This window comes from Polistes fuscatus, unplaced genomic scaffold (genome assembly GCF_010416935.1).
Source record: "Polistes fuscatus isolate 324 unplaced genomic scaffold, CU_Pfus_HIC Scaffold3, whole genome shotgun sequence".
NCBI lineage: Eukaryota > Metazoa > Arthropoda > Insecta > Hymenoptera > Vespidae > Polistes > Polistes fuscatus.
The window spans coordinates 4,881,713-4,906,630 of NW_025113107.1; the positions used below are offsets into that span (position 1 = coordinate 4,881,713).

The 24,918-nt window shown below is 28.8% G+C and overlaps 2 protein-coding genes and 1 long non-coding RNA gene across 9 annotated transcripts; 1 reads left to right on the forward strand and 2 right to left on the reverse strand.

Annotated features, from left to right (window-relative positions):
* Positions 1-2,049: 2,049 nt before the first annotated feature.
* Positions 2,050-3,229, reverse strand: LOC122519665. Its single transcript, XR_006304343.1, has 2 exons — positions 3,148-3,229; positions 2,050-2,633 (listed from the first exon to the last, which is right to left on the reverse strand). It is a non-coding gene; the product is annotated as an uncharacterized LOC122519665 (long non-coding RNA).
* A 154-nt stretch (positions 3,230-3,383) lies between these two features.
* On the forward strand, positions 3,384-7,585 carry LOC122519664 (2-phosphoxylose phosphatase 1). The gene is made up of 4 exons (XM_043639284.1): positions 3,384-3,934; positions 5,762-5,929; positions 6,083-6,645; positions 6,800-7,585. Exons 1-4 carry the CDS (start codon positions 3,844-3,846, stop codon positions 7,541-7,543), a joined length of 1,566 nt encoding a protein of 521 aa, XP_043495219.1. The 5' UTR covers positions 3,384-3,843; the 3' UTR covers positions 7,544-7,585.
* A 1,810-nt stretch (positions 7,586-9,395) lies between these two features.
* LOC122520027 (golgin subfamily A member 4-like) lies at positions 9,396-24,875 on the reverse strand. 7 transcript variants are annotated; one of them, XM_043639916.1, is made up of 23 exons: positions 24,499-24,875; positions 24,082-24,204; positions 23,682-23,945; positions 23,407-23,580; positions 23,006-23,341; positions 20,653-22,923; positions 20,047-20,187; positions 19,648-19,919; positions 18,861-19,549; positions 18,624-18,751; positions 17,973-18,029; positions 17,063-17,230; positions 16,314-16,379; positions 15,610-15,771; positions 14,945-15,529; positions 14,470-14,622; positions 12,702-14,355; positions 12,243-12,591; positions 12,016-12,166; positions 11,030-11,854; positions 10,593-10,772; positions 10,128-10,507; positions 9,396-10,010 (listed from the first exon to the last, which is right to left on the reverse strand). In XM_043639916.1, exons 1-23 carry the CDS (start codon positions 24,559-24,561, stop codon positions 9,887-9,889), a joined length of 9,315 nt encoding a protein of 3,104 aa, XP_043495851.1. In that variant the 5' UTR covers positions 24,562-24,875; the 3' UTR covers positions 9,396-9,886. The 7 variants fall into 7 exon arrangements, with proteins under 7 accessions (XP_043495851.1, XP_043495846.1, XP_043495850.1 ...); XM_043639911.1 differs by having other exon boundaries at positions 15,610-15,924; XM_043639915.1 differs by lacking the exon at positions 20,047-20,187 and having other exon boundaries at positions 15,610-15,924.
* Positions 24,876-24,918: the final 43 nt, after the last annotated feature.

The window sequence follows — 24,918 nt, forward strand, 5'->3', positions numbered from 1 at the left end:
ATAAGTTTACGAGTTAGAAGTAAATGATTGAATTATACGTAAGAAGTAAAAGTGTCGCCATTGAAAAATTATATCGTGTCCGAAGGTAGACAACTCCTCTCACTCGTGTATAAACGTTTAACAAGATCTTTTGAAATCACGAAGGACGAAATTAATAATATGCGCATTTAGCAATTGCTCCAATAAAATAATCGAAAATTGATTCGATATATCTCTGCTGAGTTAGCAATAAATAATACCGACATTAAACATATAAATTCCGACATCACTTATTAATGAATCTAATAAAAAAAAAAATTCTTTTAATGTTTAAACTCTCATATACGTAATCGAGAATATACTACGTTTTATTATCAGAAAAAGGGAAAGAAAATTATTTGTAATAATAGGATTTAGGAAAGAAACGAAAAAGAAAACGGGATAGTTGACTTTTCTTTACCTGAGCAGGTATATCTCAGGTAAAATTCTTGGAAATGAACCGTAAAAACTCGTCAAACAGAGAATACACATAATCATGAACCGTGAAAGAGAGCTATACATGCTCAAACGAATAATAGGAAGAGACGGTTTTCTACATAATAAAAATCCTTGAAAAAGGATCTTCTTTAGTATCTCGCTTGACCCTTTAAAACGATATCCTTTCTTTCTTTCAGAACAAAATTCGACTTCGATAAAAGATTATTCTCAAATATTATTCTATTCTATATATTATATTATTATGATTCTAACTTATGATTATTAAAGTTCATACAATGAGAATCAAGTTGAAATTCTTGTACATCAAGAAGAAATTGCATAGGTTCGAGTTAACAATCATGTTAAACATAATTCTCTTGCTCGTAGTAAATGGAAAACGAGCGCGTACTTGCGTTCCAATTTATTTTTATTCTAAAAGCTTAGCGGCAAATTCGGGTCAAAGAGAATAACGTCGTGATGTTCGGTTGGAGATCGAGATACACCGGCTAGAACTGTAATCTTAGCGTTATTATTCAATAAACCTTGGCTGAGACCTTCGTGGTAGATCATCAGTAAATCTCATCTGAAGAGAAAGGGAGAAAGAAAGAGGGAAAAAGAAAGAGGTAGATAGATATAGAAAGAGATACATAGATAGAGACAACAAGAGATGAAAGTTTAGCAGACTAACAAGCATACAACCCCCGTTTTGATTCTTCCTCAAACGATCAAACTCTTAGCTAAAAAACTTTCTTTCAATTACGATACGAAACTTCATTTCGAAAAATAACTTTATACTTTTGAAAGGTCTCGGAAAATGATTAATTCCTTTACTTTTAATTGCTTCCCAAATCAAACGAAAAACTAAGAAATCCAGACTATCTCTGACGACTTATTCGTGAAGTTATTTATTTATTAATTAATAATCATTGAAAAAAATTATCTAGGTTTATATATTATACTTATTACGATGTCCTAAAAGACTTTGAACCATCGTAATGGTGGCAATGATTTTGTCAAGGCTTTTGTAAGATTCTATTCGTTGATGCGTGTTGATGTTATCGATGACAATAATAATGAGAGTAAGGCAAAGTGCGGACTCTTGACAAGGAAGGTTGATCCTTGGAAATGTAGTTCAAAGACTCTCTACCCTCTGACAAATAGGTCTAACAGTTGAAACAGATGCATCATTATTTAATTATATTTTTGAAAAAGTTATAAGGATAGAAAGTATATTATTAATTATATTGTAATCAATGTTCTTCTTGATTAACCATACAACTTGAAAATTATAATAAACTTTTAAAATAATGATTAACCAACGTTTTCTTAGCTAACGTTCAAGTTAATCCATATTTTCAAGTAATTATATACGATAATATCGAAACCTTGATAAAATAAAAAAAAATTAATCATTTTAGTGAAAGTTACATTTAGATCTATAATAATATACATATACAACTAGAGTCATTCTAATACTTATAATTATTATAATCGTTCTATCTTAAAATTATTAATAATGATAACGAGGGTGCAACAATAAAAGAATAAATAAATAAATAAATAAATAATAAAAAAAAAAATTAAAATATAAATATTTTAAAAGTACAATTTATGGGGTATAATAAAAATTACACGTTTTCTGAATCTACTTCAAACGAGAGAGATTAGACACTGGAATCCTTGCTAATTCGTGTTAATGTCCTAAGTTTATTTTTTTTGTTTTCAAACGTAGAAACAAAAATGTTAAGAGATGGATCGGAGAGCAACGGATGCTGACGTAATTCGTTGAGATACGGTAGAAATTCAGTTGCACGCGTTACATAGCCAGTAGCCACATACCAAGCGTAAATATATTCCGTTTAAGGTTGATGGCTAGATTGTTCGTAGTTGGTGGTTAGTCTCGGGATCTCATATCAGAGCAGTTAATGCGAGTTACTCGTCGAGACCGAGACTCAACCACGGACGAAGTCGAGTCGTAGTAATCGTGAGCGTCTACCGGCACCGCTTCTCACTGTGATTACTAATCTAACGCCCCCGCATTCTGTGTTCTTTGACTGTATGTATATATATATATATAAGTACATAGTCGATGATGATGATGAAATAAAATATTTATGAGATGTATTAAAGGATCTCACGTTTATTTAGCTGGATGTTGTAGATTTTTTCTAAACATCCTAGAAAAAGATAAGAAATTTGTTAAAAAGTTATTATACATATATACATACAAAGTTATTTATTGGATCAATAATTTTGAAGATTATTGGTCAATATTTATAATAAAAGACCAGTATGCAGTATAAGTGCTCATGTTAGTATTACACCGATTAATACCGATTAAAACTGTTAGTATTTATAACAGAATATCAAGATGTACCCTGTATCAATATGTATGCCTAACGCAACCTTGTCCCTATATTGTATATATTAATAAATTATTATTTATATTGTGTGTGTGTGAATAAAATATTTATATATATAATATATAAAAATACTGAAATTAAGTGAAAATCTATTATCATTATATATTAAATTACGTATTATATCCTATATATGTTAATACTATAAACTCGCAAAAACAGAAGAGACTATCTAATTAATTCCAAAAGACATTAAAACAAAAGCTAAGAATTAATGCACTAGTACGCAATATTAGAATAAACGGACCCATTTAAGGGTAAGATCACCTACAAAGCGAGTGAGTAGAATAGTAGTCGCGTAAAAGCAAGACGCTGTCTTCAATAAGAATAAACGTTAGTAGAGGGATTTCGTTGAGCACAAGCTCGGTGTTCCCGGTCGACTTAAGCTCGCGCAAGCTCAAGCTAAGGGGAAAAAGGAGAAGAGCGCTTGCGCGTACCTACTCGACCTAACCTTGATTAGCGTCGACAGGAGGAGCGACTGGCTATGCGCCTCGGAAACGCAAAAAGTCGATTCCCGTGGGTGGTCGTCGCGTTTCGGCATCGCGACGACGACGAAGAATATCTAGTAGTAGTAGGCAACTGTAGACGAGCGCAGTTACAACTCGTCATTCGTTCGTTGGACTATGGAAGGAGGAAGTGCTAGTAGTACAACTACTGGTACCGTGTCTATTGCTATTATTATTAGTACTACTACTGCCTCTGCTGATGCTGCTATGTCGTCGAAAGGGCGCTCAAACGAGGCCTGAACAACGAGGATGCAGTTTAGATCCGTAAACTCGGTCAACCGGATCCAGATCCAAACTGATCGACCGACCAAAACCACCCTCCTAACTTATCGTCATCGTCTGTACCGGCATCGTCGCCGCCGTTATCGTTATCATCGCCGTAACGCCTATCCTCCCTCATCTTCCTCCACATCTTCATCGTCATCTCACGAACGCGAAACTCCAACGAACCTGATCCTAACATGCTGGCGGAAATGGTTCGTCTCTCTTACCAACATCGAGCATTCTACTGCTACGTGATTCTCAGCGTTTGGATCTTCCTGCTAGTTGCAGGTAAATCCTTTCTTCTTTTTTTTCTATCTCTTACTCTATCTTTTGATCTTTCTTCAAGCATGCTTACGTATGCTCTTCTTATTCTGCTTCTGCTCCTTTTCTACCCCTACTATACCAACCCTCCCACTCACTCTCCTTCTGTTTCTCTTCCTCTTCATCCTTCCTTTCTTCATTCCTCCCTCTCTTCCTTCCTCCTTCACCTACACGAATGTACCTTTTAAAAAGGCTAATTTCTGAACACTTGTTATGTCAGACTCTTTTCACGGTCCGAGATAAAATGTAGGTTACGAATCAATTGTTGTTTGGGTAGGAACTACGATGAAAATATTAAATAACTTTATCAACCGTATATATACCTATGTTATTTTATCGAAAACATAATTAAAAACTTGGAAACGAATATACCCGTTGTAATAATACTTCTTGTATACCTATTTATTTCCCCTTCTTTCTCTCGGTGTTCTTTTGTTATTCAAAATCCGTGTTTTGATCGATTTCACTGCTCGTTGCTTTACTCGGTCGTTGCTCGCTCAAAAATTTACATTTCTTTGATCCTCTACAAACATACAAATTAATTAATAACAATTCTATGATTTTGTTCATGCATATAAATATGTTTAACGATTTTTTTATATATATAGATAACTTTAAAAAATAATATACGATAGAGATAAAAAATTTCTACAAAGTATTATTATTTTACAAACGTACAAATTACTTATAATTTTAAAGTTTATTAATGCAATTATATTCAAAAATTTTGTTTTAAAAGGCAACATTATAAAAATAATACTCTACAGCATACAAAATATTTAATACAAATTTTATAATATTTCAAAACACAAAATTATATTAGACACTATTTTCGGAAATTAACCTTATAAAAATATTCAATATATAAAAAGAATTTCTATACGAAATATCATGATCTTAAGTCCATTTGTATAAAACGTCGATCTTTTTATAATTAGCAATGTTCTTAACAAACGCTAAGAAGATGCAGGTCAGTGATTCCTAACATATTCAAGTACGAGAATCTTTATTTAATTTCAAAAAAATATCATACAATTTTACGCTCCTATTTTGTTTAATGTCAATCGATACTTATTCGCATGTATCATTAATATTAATTTAACGTTATAATTATACAGTTTTTTCTTTATACTTACAATTCGCGTATCTTCAAGTCCGTTGTTTAGAAATGAAAAAGATCCTAGTTAAAGAAGATCAACGGTTAATAACTACGTGTATATAAACAAGTATATATTAAAATAAATTACGTTAATAAATAATATTGAAATTTAACATACAATTAATAATATATTTATATTTATTATGAAAAATAATAATACGATTTTTATTCGATCTTTTTTTATCGATAAATATCTGATACTATATATTATTTTAGTAGATACAAAATTAGCGTTGTCGTTTATCAGGAAATTCAAAGTTTCGATTAACTTGCGATAAAGTCAACGAACTGTTTAAATAATCGAACATAAAATAAAAAACAGTTTAGATGAAGAATTATTCTCGTCGATAAAAATAATATCTTATTATTTTAAATATTATCATAAACATATTGTTAAATATTTGTGACGATTGTTTCTTTCATAATACTATATACAGTTTTATCTTAACATTTAAAAAATCAATGTAGTTTACCGCTGAATTCGAAAATTTTGAATAATAACTTTTGAGTTTAATATTATACATATAAGAAATAATAAATATGATAAAAATAATCAATCAATAAATCAATACAAAAAAAGAAAAATAAAAAGAAATGATAATAATAAGAAATTCTTTCGTTTAATATTTCAACAGGAATGTATAAATATATCGGAGTCGATGAGAGGATTTCGAGGCAATCTAAAACGTTGAACAATGATATATCCATAAGAGAATACCCGCGTAATTTGAAATCAGATATTAAAACGAAGAAGATATTTCGATTTTGTAATTCCCCTAATGAAATTAAAACAGATGCCGAAGGTAATTGAATAATTTATAATCTATAGATAATGAATAAAATAATAAACTGATAAGAGAGAGTGTGTTAAGAAAAATAATGTATATATGTTGTGCATATGTAATATACATAATTTTGTTATTATTATTATATTATTATTTCTCTTTGATAATTAGGAAAAATAGATGGTTTAACATTAAATGGTATAGTGATAATTACTCGTCATGGAGATCGAGGACCTTTGGCTCATATAAGAAATATAAGCACAGTTAATTGCGGTGGTGACTTTGGTACACTTACAGAATTAGGAAACGTTTATCAAAATTATCTAGCTTTTCTACAAAACGTCTCGAGTTATTCCAGAACGGCATGGGCACAATTTTTAGGACCATTCCATGGATTCCCAATGATTCCCAATAATCCAAAAGATTGTAAGATCGCTCAACTTACGACGGTCGGTATTGGACAATTGTTAAAAACCGGGATCATATTGAGAAATGCGTATTACCATAAGCTTCATTTAGGAAACGGTACTATATCTAGCAAGGATGTCGTTGTTTATAGTACTAGATATAGAAGAACAGTACAGAGTGCTGTTGCATTGTTATATGCATTATTAGAAAATGATACTTTTCAAAATTTGGCTAAAATCACGTTACAGGAAAGTCAAAGTTATTTATTTTGTTACGTCGATTGTGTCTGTCCAGCTGCTGATGTCTATTTAAAAACTTACTCAAAGGTAAATTCTTTGTTTTATCTTTCTTAGTATTATTTTTATATATTGTTCTCTCTATGTCAAATATTATTAATAATAAAATATATATATGATACATACATAAACATAGGATGCAGATACCAAACGTTTTCTAATATTAAAAATTGTATTCTTCTAGGAAGTGTCAGATCATTTGAAATCTCATCCAGCAGTAACTGATCTGATAAAACAAGTATCTAACACGGTTTTCGAAATGCCAGATGAAAATCAATCCCCCAATCCAAACATTTTGAGAGACGCTCTGTTAACATACGTTTGTCACGGTGCCTCCCTACCATGTGTAGATTTTGAAACGCAACGAATGTGCGTTAAAACTGAACATGTAACCGGTCTTTTTGCATATACCGAATGGGAAACTAAACAAATTGCTAAGAGTAATAATAGAAAAAAGATTGGTTTACTCAGAGGGTATGGACTACTTCGTAGTATAGTAACTTACATGCTTCGTATTATATCAGAAGCTAAACCAAAAATAGTTTTGTATTCTGCTCATGACAAAACATTAGAATATCTTGCTACCGCTTTAGGCATAATATCCGATAGAATGTATCTACCGCAATATGCTTCTCGTTTCATTATCGAAGTATATAAAATCAATTCAAAAAATGAGAATCACGTTGCCAGTGATTTTTACTTTCGAGTATTGATAAACGGTAAAGATTTGACGCAAGAGATACCATTTTGTAGAAATGCCAATTTTTATAGCGCTACATATGTTGAACCCGATGACATAACAAAAACGAAAAAAGATTCTAAGCTTTGTCCTATCGAAACAATTATAAGGCACTTACACGACGATTATTTTGTACCTTTTAATACCACTAATTTTAAAGATGCCTGCTCTAATACCAAATACATATAATGCTTTTCAATTAAAATATAAAATTCGATAAAATGCCATTAATTATAAAAGTTTCCTTTGCAAATATCATTTTAATTGATATTAATATTATATTTATGCTTTTTTGTTAACAAAATATTGAAGAAATTTATTTTCTTTTGTACAAATTGAAAAATCGTTTCAATTTCTGTTATACTTCTTTTTTTGTCTTTTTTTATTGTTATTGTTATTGTTATTGTTGTTGTTGTTGTTGTTGTTGTTTTGAATTTTTGTAAACATTTTTGAATGTATTTGTGTATATCTGTAAATAATCAATGAAATACTTGAAAAGAGCAATCAAGAGACAATGACTGTAGATAATTTACTTTTTAATATAAACCATCGATATTATATATAAATATCGAAAAGAAAGTATTAGATAATATTCTAATAAGACTTAAAACATATATTATTGCAATTGCGAGATATAATTTTAATTGAAATAAAAAATAAAGAAAAAATACAAAAAGAACAAGAAAAATTAAGTACCAACACAATCATTTGTTCGTAAGTTCATGCAATGTCCAAGCACATAGAATATATAATAAAACAAAACGAAAGCGGATATAAAATGTTCTACATAGATAACACAACTCACACATGAATATGCTATAATAAACAAAGAAAAGCCTTAAAATGCTTAGAATTTATATATACTCAATAAATCTCTCTTGACACTATGTAGAATTAGATATTTAAGATAATTAACGTGATCTTACAGGTCATTAGCATATATATTTTATCACGTCCTATTGTATATATGTAAATGATATATCTAACAATTCTATATAGTTCTATGATACCGAGAAAAGAAGAAAACAAAAATACACACTTTTACGTGTATAATTATTTATATTATTTGAAAAAGAATGCGCAATTATTTATTACCAAATTTTAGATATAGTCATTTATATATACACATATACGTAGTATTATACCTACAATTAGTGATAATAATAAATTGTTAAAGGTACATTGTTTTAATTTGTAAAGGTATTTGTATTTAAACAAACAAAAAAGAAGGCACCTGTAATACGTATCGAAAAAATTGTGAGTATATATATATATATATATAATACATTTTTTACAAGAAACATTTTAAGAGGAAAACAAAACGAAACTAAGAAAATAATTAGTATTTCAAATTATAAGTATATTTTTTTTCTATTCCTTTTTAATTTCATTATTCTTTTTAAGTAGAGAAAAGAAAATATTATCCGAAGAGAAAAGCAAATAACACAATATATGGCGCAATATCGTTTATTAGCAAAAATAAGAATTATTTGAAACATAGTTTAAAATTTTTGTCAATATGCGAAAACCTCTATATCGAAATATTATAATATTTATATATATAATATATAAAGATATTTTTATTGTTGTATCTTTTTGTTATTAATGGTCCTATATAAAATTCACATATGAAATTATATAAAAACTTTTTTATTCACAATATAAAAATCTTCGTAAGAGAAAGAGGAAGAGAGTGAGAGAGACAGAGACAGATACAGAGACAGAGACAGAGAAAGAGAAAGAGAAAGAGAAAGAGAAAAAGATAGTGATAAAGAGATAGAAATAGAGTTCATAAATAAATAGTAATCGTGTTATTACTATATACTATAAGCCACAAGTTTGCACTTTCAGGAGGCTTGTAATGTGTAAGCCTACAAACAAGTATTATCCTACAAAATTATATAGCTTTGGTAAAATGACACAATTAGATGACAAAAAGAGGCAGAGAGCGAAGGGGTTCTCGAGAAAAAAAAAAAAACAAAAAAAATTAAATAAAAAAAAAAAACAGTTATGGCTTTCTTTCTTCTTTTCTATCTATCTATTTTCATCGAAAGTAAAAATCTTTAACTGTTTTTAAAACAATGGATCTCTCAATAATATATATTCATACGTTAAAAGTTATATACAGTCTCTTTCAAACATGTCACTCGTGTAAAAATGTAAGAAATATTTACTTAGAGAAAGAGAAAATGTGAGACAGAGAAATTCCTTATCAAAAACTTTCTGAATTGCGACATCTATAACAAGAAATATTATATAATGAAATAACAAAATGTACATGTCGTCAACGTATGTATGTATATAAAGAAATTCACGCTATTGAGTAAAAATATCAATCTTATTACAATAATCCTAATCAATCCGGAGCGTGCTTAAAAGACATTCTCAAGATGATACAATTAATTTTCAAAGATCACAGTCACGATACTGTATATCGCGCGCGCGTGTGTATGTGTGTATGTGTGTGGTATAGATAGAAAACATAGTGTATTTGTCGCTAATCCTCTTAATACACATTAAAAATATATAATACTATTCGGATGACATATCATCGACAGCTCTCGACTCTCCCATAGCTAATCCAAGTGTTTGTTGAATATTTCTCAATCGCTGATAATATTGTTCAAAGGTATTATTATTAACACCGGAGTCTTTCCTAAAAAAAAAAAAAAAAAAAAAAGGAAAAAAGAGATAAAAAACGTGTCCACAAAAATGTGGAATAATTAATAATAATCAATAATAATAATAATAATAATAATAATAAAAAACATACTCTAATATTGATTTCTCCCTGATGGGTGGTGAATGATTTAACGTTGGTAATCGAATAGAAGGTATAAATGATTGATTATGATTTCCTAAGAGCACATTAGCACCTATACGTCTACCCGTACGCCATCGTATAATCATCCACTTCATTCGATGTATACTAATTATTACCAAAGCAACACTTCTAAAACGTAATATTCCCCTTTTACAATGATCCCTTTTAGTATATGATCTTTCTTCCTTTGTTAACTGAGCAAGTATGGCAACTGTATTTTTCTCGGAAAGTTCGTAACTTCCAATAACGCAAAGCAAATAACGTTTTTGATATTTCAATGATTTCCATTTGCTAATTGCTCGAAGATATTTACCATAAATGTGCTTCGCCTGTAGAATGTCATTATGTAAATATGAATAATTTTATGAAGAGGAGAAATAGAAAGTATGAATGTATAATTATAATAATAACTACCTTGTCGACAATTTCCAATTGCTCTGTATTCGGAGGTAGAGAATGTTTATTTAGTTGCAACTGCGTTTGTAGATCTCTTATCTGCTCCTTGAGTTGTTCCTTATCGTGTTTAACTTTGACCAATTTATAATGAAGGGTATCCTTCTCGTTAGAATATTTTTCATTTATCTCCATTAATTCCTACAAAAAATAAATAAATAAAAATAAAAAACTAAAGAATATTAAAATGTGTGTGTGTGTGTGTGTGTGTCAAGTTAATTAACCCTTCTGTAATCTAATTTTTTTCCTATCTACAAAAATATTATGCAATGTGAAATTTATGGTAATATTTATACTAAAGATAGTTATACTATAATAATTGCCACTTATATATTTTATAAATACATAAATTTATTCATTATAGAGAGAGAGAGAGAGAGAGAGAGAGAAACATTTACCTTAATCTTGTTCATATATTTAGCAGGATCATTATTTTCTTTCGTAGATTTAATATCTAATTCTTTCGTAAGATCTGCAATTTTTTTAACGCGAGCTTTTAACTTTTGTTGCAATTCAAAAACGAGCTCTCTCTGTGTCCTTTCTTCGTCCTTGGATAAACTTAATTTTTCTATTAATTCAGCTTCCTTAATCTTGAAGCTTTCCAACTTCTGACGCAATTTTGATTCGCGTTCTCCAGATTCCAATTTCGATTGTTTCATATCAGCTTCTAAATCTATTATAACTTCTCTAGCATTTTCAAGTTCTCTTCTTAATCCTTTGAGCTCGTAATGTTCGCTAGTTCTTTGATCTTGCCTTTTTGCTTCAGCATCTGACATTGTTTTAATTCTCTTCTGTAACCATTCGCATTCATCCTCTTTCGCTTTTAATTCTTCCTTAGTTCTTCTTAGATCAATTTCTAGTTGCTCTTTAATACCATCTGCAAGTACCAAACTACTCACTAAACTTTCCTTCTCTTCAACGACCACTTCCAATTGTTTTTCGTAACGATTCCTTTCAGTTTCAATTATCTTCAAAGAATCACGTAATTCAATATTTTTTCTTTGCTCCTTTTCATACTCCTCAACCAACTCTATGTATTTCTTCTGCTCGGTTTGTAATAGATCTACCAGACCAGGTAATTGTTCAATCTTTTGAGACTCTATATGTTCTCTCATAGAACTCAGTTGTATTTCTAAATTTTTATGTTCTTGACGCATCGATGATATCTCATTACGCAATTTTTCTTCGATCACCAAAGATGACTTTAACTTTTCTCGGAGAGTCTACACACATCAAAAAAGAAATATATACTTTTTTTAATTGAATAATTTAAATTTAATTTAATTTAAATTTAAATTGATATTTTTTTTTTTTAAGAAATTCTAAAATACATAAATATTAGATAAATGATTTTTTACAGTGAAATTACGTCAAATAAAAATACCTCGATAAGTTCGTTATCTTGAATATGAGCCGTCTGCATAATTTTCTCATTCTTTTCCATTTGTAATTTTAAAGTACGTACTAAATTTCTTTCACTTGATAGTTCTTTATCAAGTTCCGTTATTTTCTTTGACTCTTCTACTAAATCAGATCTGACAAACATTGAACAATTAATATTTCTTAATTAAAATATTATTAATAATAAAGAAATTAGTCTATCTCACTTACTTGATTTGGAAGATTCTATTTTCATACTCTGCCACTTGACATTTAAGCATTTCTTTTTCAATTTCCAACTCATCCTTCAATTTCAATAATTCTTCATTAACTTTATCAGCATTTTTCAATCTTAATTTAAGATCTTTACACTTTTTTTCTAATATGTCGTATTGATTATCTTCAGTTCTTTTTATATAAGGAGAAGAACATTGAGAAACGGATTCTCTTTCTCTTCCTTGCAATACTATTTCTTCACGATCGCTATCGATGGCATTCATGATTTGTTTATCTAAACGTGCTGATAAATTAAGTTCTCTTTGTACCATATCTTCAATATCAGTGTCATCCTGCGAACGACCTAAATTAAAAAAAATAAAACTATATATGAGAATGTCAACAAAAAGTGTGTTATCAATTATTTAAAAATGAATATAATTAGTAGGTATAAAATACTATATAAAAACTTACGTGCAGAAAATTCTCTTAAAACTTCAAGTTCTTTAGTCAATCTTTCAACTGTATCTCTCAATTCTGCATTAATTTTATGTTCTTCTTTGAGTTTTTTCCTTAACTCTACTATATTACCAGACTCCTTCATCTTACTTTGGATAGTTTCTAAAGCTCTATGTAAACTTCTACTATCATCGCTCATTTGTCTTATGACCTTATCCTTCTCTTTTAAATATTCTTGAAGATGATGTATCTCCTGATCTTTGCAATCTGATGGAGAGGATGTTCCCGAAAAACTACTACGTCTTGCCATTTCTTCTAGTCTTCTAATAATTTGATCTCTATTATTTAATCCATCCATTAAGCTTTGCAGTCCACTTTTACATTGCAAAAGTTCTCTCTCACATTGATCATATTTTTTCTTGTATTCGTATAATTGTTTATTTTCATCTTCAATTTCAATATTCCTAGTTCGGATAGTTTCTATAATTATATCTTTTTCCGCTGAAATTTCTCGAAGAGATTGCAATTCGTGTGTTTTTTCTTCAATCGATGAAATGTACTTTTGAATATTTTCTTCATTCTTATTTTGTATGGTATCCTTTAATTTAGAATTTTCGGAGTTCAATTCTATCATAATTTTTTCATTCATTTGTATTTTATCTTTCATATCCTGCAATTCATCTTTCTTTAACTTCAAAGTATTTTCTACTTGCAATAAATCTTTTCTTATTTTATTTTCAGATGCTTGCATCAATTCGTATTGGTTCTTATAAAAGTTTTTATCACGCGTTAACGTTTCACACGTTTCTTTCAACTCTAATTGCAATTCATCAAATTGTTTACGTAGAGTTAAAAATTCACCCTCGCGTTTTTCCAACATTGTTGTTTTGTTATTCAGCTCTTCTTTTATCTCGTTTAAATCTTTTTCTAAATGTTGAATTTGTAATTGCATCGTCTCATTATCAAATTCTCGAGTATGTGTCACAGACGTTCTATATGATTTGAAACTATCTTGTGAACTATCACTGTTAATTTTTTTATTACTCGTATGCAATACATTGTTATCTGAAATTTCTTTTTCTATAGGACTATGCATCAATTTTTTAGATTCCAAAGATGGCTGTTTGTTGGTTGTGTCAATTACGTTTGCAACGTTCGATGAAAATATTTTTGATCCTGTCTCGCTATGAGGTAAATCAATGTCAACAGATACATGTAGATTTTGATTGTGTGTACTTTGAGAATTTGAGCCTAAGTCTAATGGAGGTACTTGCACACTTATTTTATTAATATCTGGCGAAGGCATGACGGATGCATCCAATGCTTCTTTCGATGGTGGAAAAGCTGGTGAAACTTTGAAACTAGAAATATTATGAGGTATAGTCTGTGCTAAACTATGACCACATCTAATGGCTTCAACATCTTCACATTCTGAATTAATAGAAAGTATGTCACTTAAAGTACGAGCACTATTTTTTGGTTCTACTTGTTTAGCTAACTCTCTAAGCTGTACATCGTCCAATGCCATAGACGAATAGATTTCTATTTGTTTTTCCTTTTTAACCAACTGTTCCTTCAGATGATCTATTTCTTCATTTTTATCAGCTAACATTGAATCTATTAATTGAGGTAACTCCATTTGAGCTTGTTCTTGAATACCAACTTTTGACTGAAATTATATACATTTTTATATTCCATAATAAATAAATGTAATTAGAAATATAATAAAAAATAAAAACACGAATTTTAATTTAAAACATTGTTATATTATAAATCAAATTACCTGTAGATTTTTCTTCTCCTCTTCTAAAACAGTTAAACGATCTTTTAATTTCTGAATCGTTATACTTTCCAATTGAACAACGTTTGCAATTTCTGCTTCTTTATCTAATAATAACTGATTAGACCTCTGTAGCTGTTCCTTCACATCATTCAACTAAGGAATAATCATTATATATAAAATTTTAATATTTTAATTCAAAATATAACAATTGTAATCTTAAGGACTGATCGCTTTTTATTCTCTTTGTCGTAGAATTCTTATTGATAGATAAAAAATGAATGCTGTTCGAATGTTCCCGAAATATAAATGAGGAACTCAAAAAACATTAGAGGATCAAAAGGAGAATAAATAACGTGCAGTCGATTCTAAAAAGCATGCGAATAAATCCACACGCGACTTTCCGTTGTTTCTTAAGACTCTCAATTTAAATAAATTGTTTACATCATTTTTATATAAAAATGATATTATTTAATACCTCTAATTCCTTATCAGAAATAACTTGTTCCAATGCTTGAATCTTCGTGTTAGCTTCATGTAATTCTAGTTCTAATTTTGATGTTGCTTGTCTTTGGGCAAACGGAGCACTTTGTTTCTGTTGTTCTAAACGACCACGCATTGCCTCCATTTGATACAATTGCTCAGATGCTGTTTGTTGTAATATTTCTTGCTCTGCTTGTAATTCCTCATTTTGATTTTTCAATGCTGACAATTCCATCTCCAAATCCTTGATTTTTTTGAAAGCAGCTTCCTCAACCCTAGCATGTTTCAAAATTTTCTCTTTGAGTTTAAGTATTTCGTCAAGAGGTAGAAGTGGCAATGCTGTAGGATCATCTGGCGTAAGGCATCTAGTAGCATCAATTTGTTCTCTGATAGAAACATCTTCGCTTGGCTGACTCTGACTAATGCTTAAGGTAGAATCAGAAATATGTAGACATTCTAAATTTTTAATTCTTTTGTCCAATTGGTATTGTAAATCTCGAAGTTCGACTTTCATTTGTTTCAAAGTAGAAGAATTAGCATCAAAGTGTTCAGAGCTTAACTTATGCTTCCTTAATTCTTCCTATAAAAACAAATATTTAAATACTAGCGAAAATAAATTTTTCATTTCATTACACCAATTTTATAAAAATGTGAACTTACTTGTAGATGAGTAATATGTTCATTCATTTGTCGACTAGTCTCACCCATCTTGATGGAATCCAATTCTTGTACAAGGTCTTGTTGATTTTTTGTCTGAGCAGTAATTATTGCTTCCAATTGTGTAATTTGAAGTTGCAATGATTCCTCTCTTTCAATCTTTGCCTGCAATTGTTGTTCCAAATCATGTACAATATCTCTTAAAACCCAAATTTTATCAACCGCAGCTTTCAATTCGCTTTCGGTTTCAGACATTTTAGCTTCAGTATCAGACATTATAGAAGACATTCCTCTTATCTGTGATTCAAGAGCTTCCACCTAAATAGTATATAAGTATAAATTTATTAAACATCCATAGTCTTTAAATATTAACAAACTTATATAGCAACGAATCGTTACAATATTGCAAAGAAGCATTTCCCATTATATAAAGCGAACGAAAATAATATAAGCAACAACACCATTTATAAATTTATGAAAATAATCATCTTACAACACACAATCGTATCTTTTAATTTTTATTATTTTATCTTATATTTACTGTAATTCATTCAAAACACATGCATAGAACCTTATATATATTAAATCGGTAAAAGAGAAATATACTTCAAAAAAGATTTAATTTGATTGAATAATATAATTACTATAAAAGCTAAAAATGTATATTTTCATATTATCTGATTTAGAATAAGTACAGTAACACTCACTGTTTTGGCGATGTCGATTACTTGAAGCACAGGTATTTCTGTCGATGAATCGGGTGATAGTGAATTCTGCATTGTGCAACAAACAGAAAACCAAAACCAGAGTGCAGAAAAATCGGTGTTAATAAAATTAGTATTAATGCATATTGCAAGCAACCTCATCACCATAATAAGGGTAATGAATTAGTTGTAGTAAAAAAGCATCTAACTTTTATTATAATCTGAATATAATTTTTTTTTAAATAGAATATTACCAACCCAATTTTTGTATCAGAATGTATTTTGATCATTATAGCGCGCACACACACACATATAAATTATGTTTATATATGTGAATTTGATGATATTTAAATAACTTGCTATATATCTATTTATTTATGCAAACAAATTATTAAAAATCATAATTACCGAATACTAATTGTGAAACATAACGATGAAGAAACGAAAGAAAAAAACAATTTTAAATAAAATATAATTTTTTAAATGATTACTTCTAAACGTAACAAACTTTGCATTGCAAATGTTATATTGACAATTATTTAAAAGATCTGTGCAATACATTAAATAAAATAATGTATTTGAAATACACGAACAAAAAATTATGTGTCACATTAAAAATAAATTCATGCAATATTGATTTTTAATTAATAATCAGTGCTTTTTTTTTTTTGACATCACAGAAAAGCACTGAACTGTTAATTCAACTTGAATTAATAACCAAGAATGAAAATAATATTTTTAAAGAAACTTACTTCAGAAGTTATACGTTGATCTCTTTCTTTTTCACGTTCTCGTTCTTTCAATTGCTCTTGTAAATAATTTATTTGTTTGACAGATTCATCTCGTTCAGCTTCGCGTTCCGCTGCTTGCTCTTCCAAAAATGTTCGCGTTGCTTTTAATTGTTTGTCCGCTGCTTCAATCTAAACGATTATTTTGATTACAAGTATTAATTAAAAAAATATGTATATGCATATACACAAAATTTATTGAAAATATAGCAATTGCTTCATAAAATGAAGATTAATTAATTTAAAAGAAACGATATAGAATTGTATTATCTAATAAAAATTATTATCATATTACTATTTTTACAAGCTGTAACAGACTAATACATTAAATATATTTAAAAACAAAAATGTAAAGTACATACTCAACAAAGAAAAAAAAAAGATATTTAATAATGATTAGTGTACCAACCATAATTTCATGTATAATCGAGATCTTATTATTAATAAATTAATAAAAAACACATTTTTTATGGATGACATTCATTTATAAATTTCATGCAGTAAAAAGATAACATGCACTATGAGCATATTGCATTGAATACATTCAAGGAAATATTATACGAAACTCAATTGTCCTAAAAATTACCTTTCAATGCATTTTATCAAAATATAGAAATTTTTAAATTAATTTATTTTGCATGCATACGAAAGCTTGTCATTGAATATTAATATTTTATTTAATAAATTTGTATTTATATCGCGTGGATAATAAATTAATGTATTATTAAACATTTGTAGTAATGATATCAACGAAGATAATTATATTGCTGCAGAAAATTAATCACATTTCTTTTATATACATATATGTATTTATATATAAGATGCAAATAGTTTACTACTATTTTGTAATAATATTAGTTGTTCTGTAATTTACCTTTCCGCAGCAAACCCTGTGAATGTATGAAGGAGAAGTAGGTTCTAAAGGCACCTGCTGGCAAGACAACGGAACGCCAATCAATTTTTTAGGAACTTTTCTTCAAAGCCACATGATTTATCTTTCTCACGTCTATATTATTATACAAATATATTTGCGGAAAAAGTATCCGTAAAAAATGTATTATTAATAATGAAATGTTATTCCTTGTAGTTAAATGTTTTTTTGAAAATAACTGATATAATTTGATCGAAATTCCCTGATTATTTCATGTCGTGCCAATGAACAATATAATTACAGACAAACGTGTAAATGTAATAATACTGAAAAAGCAGATTCATTTGAATTTATTATAAACACTCTGTATTCAAATGAGCATGCTAAATTATAAAAATTAATTTTTGATTTTTTTTTTCTTCGCCTAAACAATTTCGTTTGCTTAATTCATTAAAAGGAGATATCTTATACTCACAAATACAATGATTTCCTAAAGCTAATAGATGCAATGTTGACAAAAAAAAAACTAATAAAAGAAAAACTACCAATACAATGATGCACCATAAATTCCTTATATGTAGCATAACAAATGTCTAAATAAAAATACATGCAATTGGTGTTATACAAACCTAGAAATTATATAAAGTAACTTACCTGTTGCTGTAAATCTTCTTTTTCTTTTCTTGCATCTTCCATTAATTTGTCACTTTGTATACACAATTCTTCTATCAATTGCAATAAATACGAGCCCTCACCGCCGCCATTGGACAATACATGCCTTGCTGAAAAAGATTGTATACATTTTATATTTGTATTCACAAATAAATGAAGAGAAATGAGAGAGAACAAATTAATATCTATTCATTCGTAATAAATACAATTTTCTGATACCTTTTTCTTGCAATTGTGAAAAATCTTGAAGAGTAATGTCATTTCTAGTTTCATCGTGTTCACCATAGCCTTCTGTAATAATTTCCTTCTTATTTTCAGCAATAATCAATTTCCTTTGAAGCTCGATAATATTCATTTTCAATTGTTCTGATTCTTCTTGGTAACTTAATAATAAACCTTCAGTATGATTTAATTTCATAGTCAATTCTTCAATAATATTTTTGTTCCATATATTGTTTGAAGACATTTCTAATTTTTCATCAGGTGAAAATGGAATATTCAATATTTCTGCACTCTCTGTTTTTAATCTACGTAGACTATTATTTAATTCAGATCGTAAATTTTCTATTATATCTTCGTTATGAACAAGTATACCCCGTAATGTCTCATTATCACTATTTATAATTGATATAATTTTATCTGATTGTGGAGCGAAATGAACCTTCTTAACTTTTGCTTCTGGAAGATTTGGATTAACTTCAGTCACATTTCTATGCTTTTCTTCAGGTACTTTTGAATCATCAATTTCTGCACTCGAATTATCTTCTTCTACATTCAATGAAGGAATCTGTCTTTTTAAAACTTCGTTGATAAGAGTATTATTAACTTCTTCTTCACAAACGGCAAAATATTTGATCAATTCACCAATTAAACTTTTAAGAGTCAAGCACATTTTGTGTAGATAATCCCTATTTTGAAAAAAAAATAATGATAAAAATACTGTAAATAAATAATATCATTTTATACATATTATACATCCTATAAAAATATTAAAATATTTTCATACCTTTCTTTAACTCCAATTTTCATGGAAACAACAGAATTGTCAACAACTTCAGGAGTCTCTCGTCTTTTAATCTTATTAATCTCTTCTTTATGCTTTTCGATCAATTGAGCTAAATTGAAGGAATATTGTTCTTTTAAACGAAGCACCTCAGCAGCATGATTTCCTTTCAATTCTTGTATTTGTTGTTTAGCATTATTAGTTAATTTATCTCGTAATATTAATAATTCCGATGGCCAATTATCTTCTGTATCAGTTTCAACTGATAAAAGTGCCTGTACAATGATATAAAATGTAACAATGTATTTATAATAATTATTCCAAGTAATTTCATTTTAAACACGAATAAACATATGTACATAGGAGGAAACTATTTAATATTTGCAGGTGGCTTGAGGCTACCTGAATTTGTTCCTGAAGAGTGTTAACGATGTCAAGTCTAGCTAATGCCACCTGTTCTTCTAACTGATGATTGTAGGCAGCTTGCAACTTGGACAGTTCCCCATTTTCCAATGTTCTTGTATCAAACTCTGTTTGACAACACTACATGCCAAACATGCCATATGGTAATGTGTTAGTTAAACAAAAAACTTTGGTTTAGTTTTAATATACGTATATCTGATTAACTTCATTATTATTATTATTATTATTATTATTATTATTATTATTATAGATCTTATTAAAAATGAGAATTAAAGAAAAATCAGTCACAAGTAAACATACATAATAAAACATGCATATATATGTACAAATTGCAGACCGGAAAAATTATGAACCTAATTGTTCTTTTTTCACAACATACAATGACTTTCATATTGAACAAACATTTACATAATTAGTTTTTATTAATAACTGTATAGAAATCATAATTTTCGTGCAATTATAGGTGTAACATTACTTTAACACGACACAATACACTATCAAAATAATAAATGAAAGAACAAAAATAAAACAAAAAATAAAAATATTCTATAAATACATATTTATAAAAGAAAATATTAATGTTACCTGTTCAATCGACTTTGCTGACAACGAAAGGCCAATATCTATTTTTACATCCTTCAATTGATTTTTGTGTATTTCTTTTTGATCGTCTAATAATTTTTCATAATACAATTTAATATTTTGTATTTCTACATTTTTCTTATCCAATTGTTGCTTAAGCATCTTAATACTTGTTTCAGGTTCTGATTCTACATGAGACAAATCTTCGTTAGAAATTGTATGTTTCGTTTCCTTAGGGACAACAGGTGTTCCACTTCTAGAATGATGTCGAGAGACGTTTCCAACACTTAAACAATCTCCTGCACCTCCAAAATATACATCTTCCGTTAATTCTTCTATTTCACTATCATTGTCAGACATCTTTTTTGATTGCTGACTAAATACTTCCTCAGAATACTGTTTTTCCATTTGCAAACATTTCTGTTCAAAATATGTTCTTAATTCTTCCATTTCTTTAGCATGACGTATTTCTAATTCATTCTTCAATTCATTCAATCCAATATTTCCTTCTTTAACGTTAAGTAAAAGCGTCTGCATTGCTTTCAGTTCCTTAGCAGAATCTGATTTAATCGCATTTATCTCGTGTTCGTGTTGTTCAATTAAATTGTTCATATCCTTTTGTAACTTATTCCTTTCTAATTGCAAATCGTCTAACAACTTATGCAACACATTTATCTCTTCCCAATTTGCTTTCAATTTTCTATTTTCATCCAATAACGATTGCTTCTCTGATTCTAACTTATCACATAAAACGCAATATTGATGCAATTTATTGGATATCTCATCATAATTTGATTGCTTCTCTAGCAAATGTTCCATTTCTTTAAACAAATTTTCATTTTCTTGGGTGAGATTTGTTATTTCCTTTCGCAAAGATTTAATCTTTTCGTCATTTTGCTGCTTGATATTATCTAAATTGCTAGTCTCATTGAACGAATTTTGTGTATCATTTGCAAAATCGCTACAATTCTTATTCGGTCCAAAATGTTTAGGTAATGCTGCACAAAATTCTGATAATGGTAAAGATACATCAATGGTACTGTCATGCATCGCTAATGTATGATTTAATTTTTCCTCGACTTCCGAACACTGTGCCCAAGCTACTGCTAAACCACTTTTTAATTGTTTGCATTCATCTTCTGATTGTTTCATCTGTTCCACAATATCATTTAGTTTTTTCATACAATCGATGTTTTCAATATTCTTCTTTTCTAAGTTCAACTTTAATTCTTTTATTTCATTCTCATACATTGCTATTTTATGAAGCATTTCAACAGATTCATTTTTATCAGTGACATTTACATTTTTATTATCACTACTTGTAATATTTTCAGGAGGTACATAATTCGTTAAATTAGATTCTCTCAATGATATCATTTCAGTTTCTAATTTGTCGCACATATTTTTAGTATCCTTTAATTGTTTCTCATACGATTTATTAGTAAAAGTAGCTTGTTCCAATTCTTTTTTCATTTTATATCCGTCATTTTCTAATTCTTGTATTTTTTCAATTAATTTTTTCTCCAATTGTTCCTTTTCCTCGAGCTTTTGCCTTGTTAATTGAAATTTAATAGTTACTTCATCGAGAGTTTGATAAGTTGTTTCATTTAATTCACTTAACATACTAACGTTTATGCCACTGAGTCGAGATAATGATTTCTCCAAATCGTATATTCTAGAACTCATGGTACGTTCGTGTACTTGATTACTTTCAATAAGAGATTGAGCAGCCGTATATCTAGATGATAAATCATCCAATTGAAATTTCAATTCATTATTTTCTTGTTTCAATGTGGCAGCATTTAATAATGCCTGTTCCAATGAACGTTCCATACTTTCTTTAGATTCTAATACGCTAGTAGCAGCTACATATTTGGAGGTAATCTCATCTAATTGAATTTTATGCAATTCGATCTGTTCGTTTAATAATTCTTTCTCCTTTATATTATTTAGTTCCTGCAAGCGACGTGAATTCTCCGCTTGTATTTGAAGTTCTTCGAGTTTGGAATTAAATATATCAGCTTCAGCTTGAGCTCTATTTTGAGCCTCCGAACGATTTACTAATTCAAGTTTTAAAGTCTCAACAGTTTTCTTATAATGTGCCAACTGTGCTTGAAAAACAGATAATTCTTTGGCATGTCTACTTTCTAAATCTGGTAATTCCTTATTTAAACGATCAGCTAATAATTTATTTTCTTCTTTCAATGACTGTAAATGTTCTTCATATTTAAGACAAATATTTTTTAATTCGCTTTCATGTTTTGTTGTTAAATCCTAAAGAAAAGTATTTAAAGAAATCATATTATTTAAATAATTACATATGAATCAATTCAAAGGTTATATCTTAAAAGCAAACCTTTATCTCCTGCTGATGTCGAGCAGTATTGGTATTAGTTTCAGCTGTAAATTTCTCTAAAATATGTTGCATATCTTGTTTTATTTTATCAACGCGTGCTTCGTATTGCTTTTGTTGTTCCAACATCTCTGCAATGTTTACATTTTTTTCAGCAGCACCAACGCGTATTTGTTCATTTAAATTATTAATTTGTATTTTATAATCACTGATCTCAGCATTTCGTGTTTCCTTTTCCATTTCCAATGTCTGAACATGTTTATGAATTTGTGCCAATTGAGAATTCAATTTATTTATGACAGTTTTTTGATTGGCCAAAGTAGTTTCTAACATATCAATCTAGAGTAAAATAAATATTTTTTATAGTATCAAAGAAAAATGATAAAAACAAACATTTAACTTACTTTTTCTTGCAAATTCATACTATGCACGCTTCTTGGGCTGGATTCCCTTGCTGCATTCAGAGAATTAAGTTGATTTACAAGTGCATCTCTGGCAGACAATGCTTGTTCCAAAGAAGACGTCAAATCTTCTATTAGATTATCTCTTTGATTGATTGCTTTTTCAAATTCTTGTAACTATTGGATAAAAAGCAAAAAAATGTGGTGATAAATAAAATATTCAATAATATATTAGTTACTTTGAATTTTTGCAAATATAAGAAATAAATTTGACTTACTTTAGTATGATATAAACATATAACATCTCTACTAGGAATACTGCTACTGCTATTATGACTTTGTGAGGAGTTTGGAGAAGATGTTTCTCCTCGTAGATGATCAATTTCTGCATTCAGTGCTGCAACAATAGCTTCTTTACCCTGCAATAGTTCTTCTAATTCAGCTACACGTCCTGCCATACCTTCTAAATCTCTATCGGCTTCTCCTTCACTCATACTAACACTACTTTGTGTAATATCTCTCGAAGACATAACTTCATTAGTCTGAAATAGATCGTAATGAAAAAATACATAATATTTGCAATAGATGAAGATAACAAGTACGTATAAATGAAATAGAAGTATACAGAACGCACAGATACGTATTAAAAACAAAATAAAAATACAAATGCGATCTTACAAATGATCCTCTTTGGTCCATTGATTTATCATTATGATAAGATTCTTCGTCAGACTGTTCATCTGTCTGAACATAACGCATTCCTTTTATTTTATTTGATCGCGTTATTTTATATTTTTCCAACTAAAATAATTAAATTAAAAGATTAAATATATTAGCCCTGTCGTATATCGCTTATATCTTCATTATGACTCTCATTATCATTATCATGCAGAAATATTATTGATTTTAAAAGCAAAGATGAAAAATTAGAAAAAAGTAGGAAACATTGTCTTCAATCTATTACTCAGATTTCTTTTAATAGACACAATGTTTTCTATCAAACAACAAAACATAATATATTCGTAGAAAAATTAAAAAGGTTGTCTTAGCCAAATCAAGTAAGAATAAATAAATGATGGATTTGTATAAACATACCAAATCTCTGCCAGCCTCCAATGAACGTTTTCTACGCTCATCTTCTTCCGACATAGTGTTCATTTAATTAAAAATAATATTATCTATTAACGATTAACAATCTATTGAATAACTTTTGAATTGTTACTTATTAAGTAACAATCTTTCACTATTAAATTAACTACATTTCAAATAGCATTTGCTTTATCACACTACGTTCGTCGAGTTAAATCCGTTAGATTATTTCTATCCGTTACTTATTTTACTAAAATTACAAACTCCCTGGCGTCCAATAAAATCACGAAATTATTCAATCTAGATGCACTTCCGGTGATATTAAAAAATTATATTGGTAGAAAAAATACAACTTTAAAGAATTATTTTGTTTAGATTATAAAATAATTCCATTGCACTATTCGATAAACGTATTAATAAAATAAC

What these genes read in the sequence shown, in the direction of transcription:
- LOC122519664 (XM_043639284.1), top strand. Translation starts at nt 3,844, where the DNA reads ATGCTGGCGGAAATGGTTCGTCTCTCTTACCAACATCGAGCATTCTAC. An exon ending in GATCTTCCTGCTAGTTGCAG is followed by an intron (nt 3,935 to 5,761) that starts GTAAATCCTTTC and finishes ATATTTCAACAG; the next exon opens with GAATGTATAAATATATCGGA. An exon ending in AATTAAAACAGATGCCGAAG is followed by an intron (nt 5,930 to 6,082) that starts GTAATTGAATAA and finishes TTTGATAATTAG; the next exon opens with GAAAAATAGATGGTTTAACA.
- LOC122520027 (XM_043639911.1), bottom strand. Translation starts at nt 24,561, where the DNA reads ATGAACACTATGTCGGAAGAAGATGAGCGTAGAAAACGTTCATTGGAG. An exon ending in GTATGAATTTGCAAGAAAAA is followed by an intron (nt 23,342 to 23,406) that starts GTAAGTTAAATG and finishes ATTTTACTCTAG; the next exon opens with ATTGATATGTTAGAAACTAC. An exon ending in TTCACAATTGCAAGAAAAAG is followed by an intron (nt 18,752 to 18,860) that starts GTATCAGAAAAT and finishes AATCTTTTTCAG; the next exon opens with CAAGGCATGTATTGTCCAAT.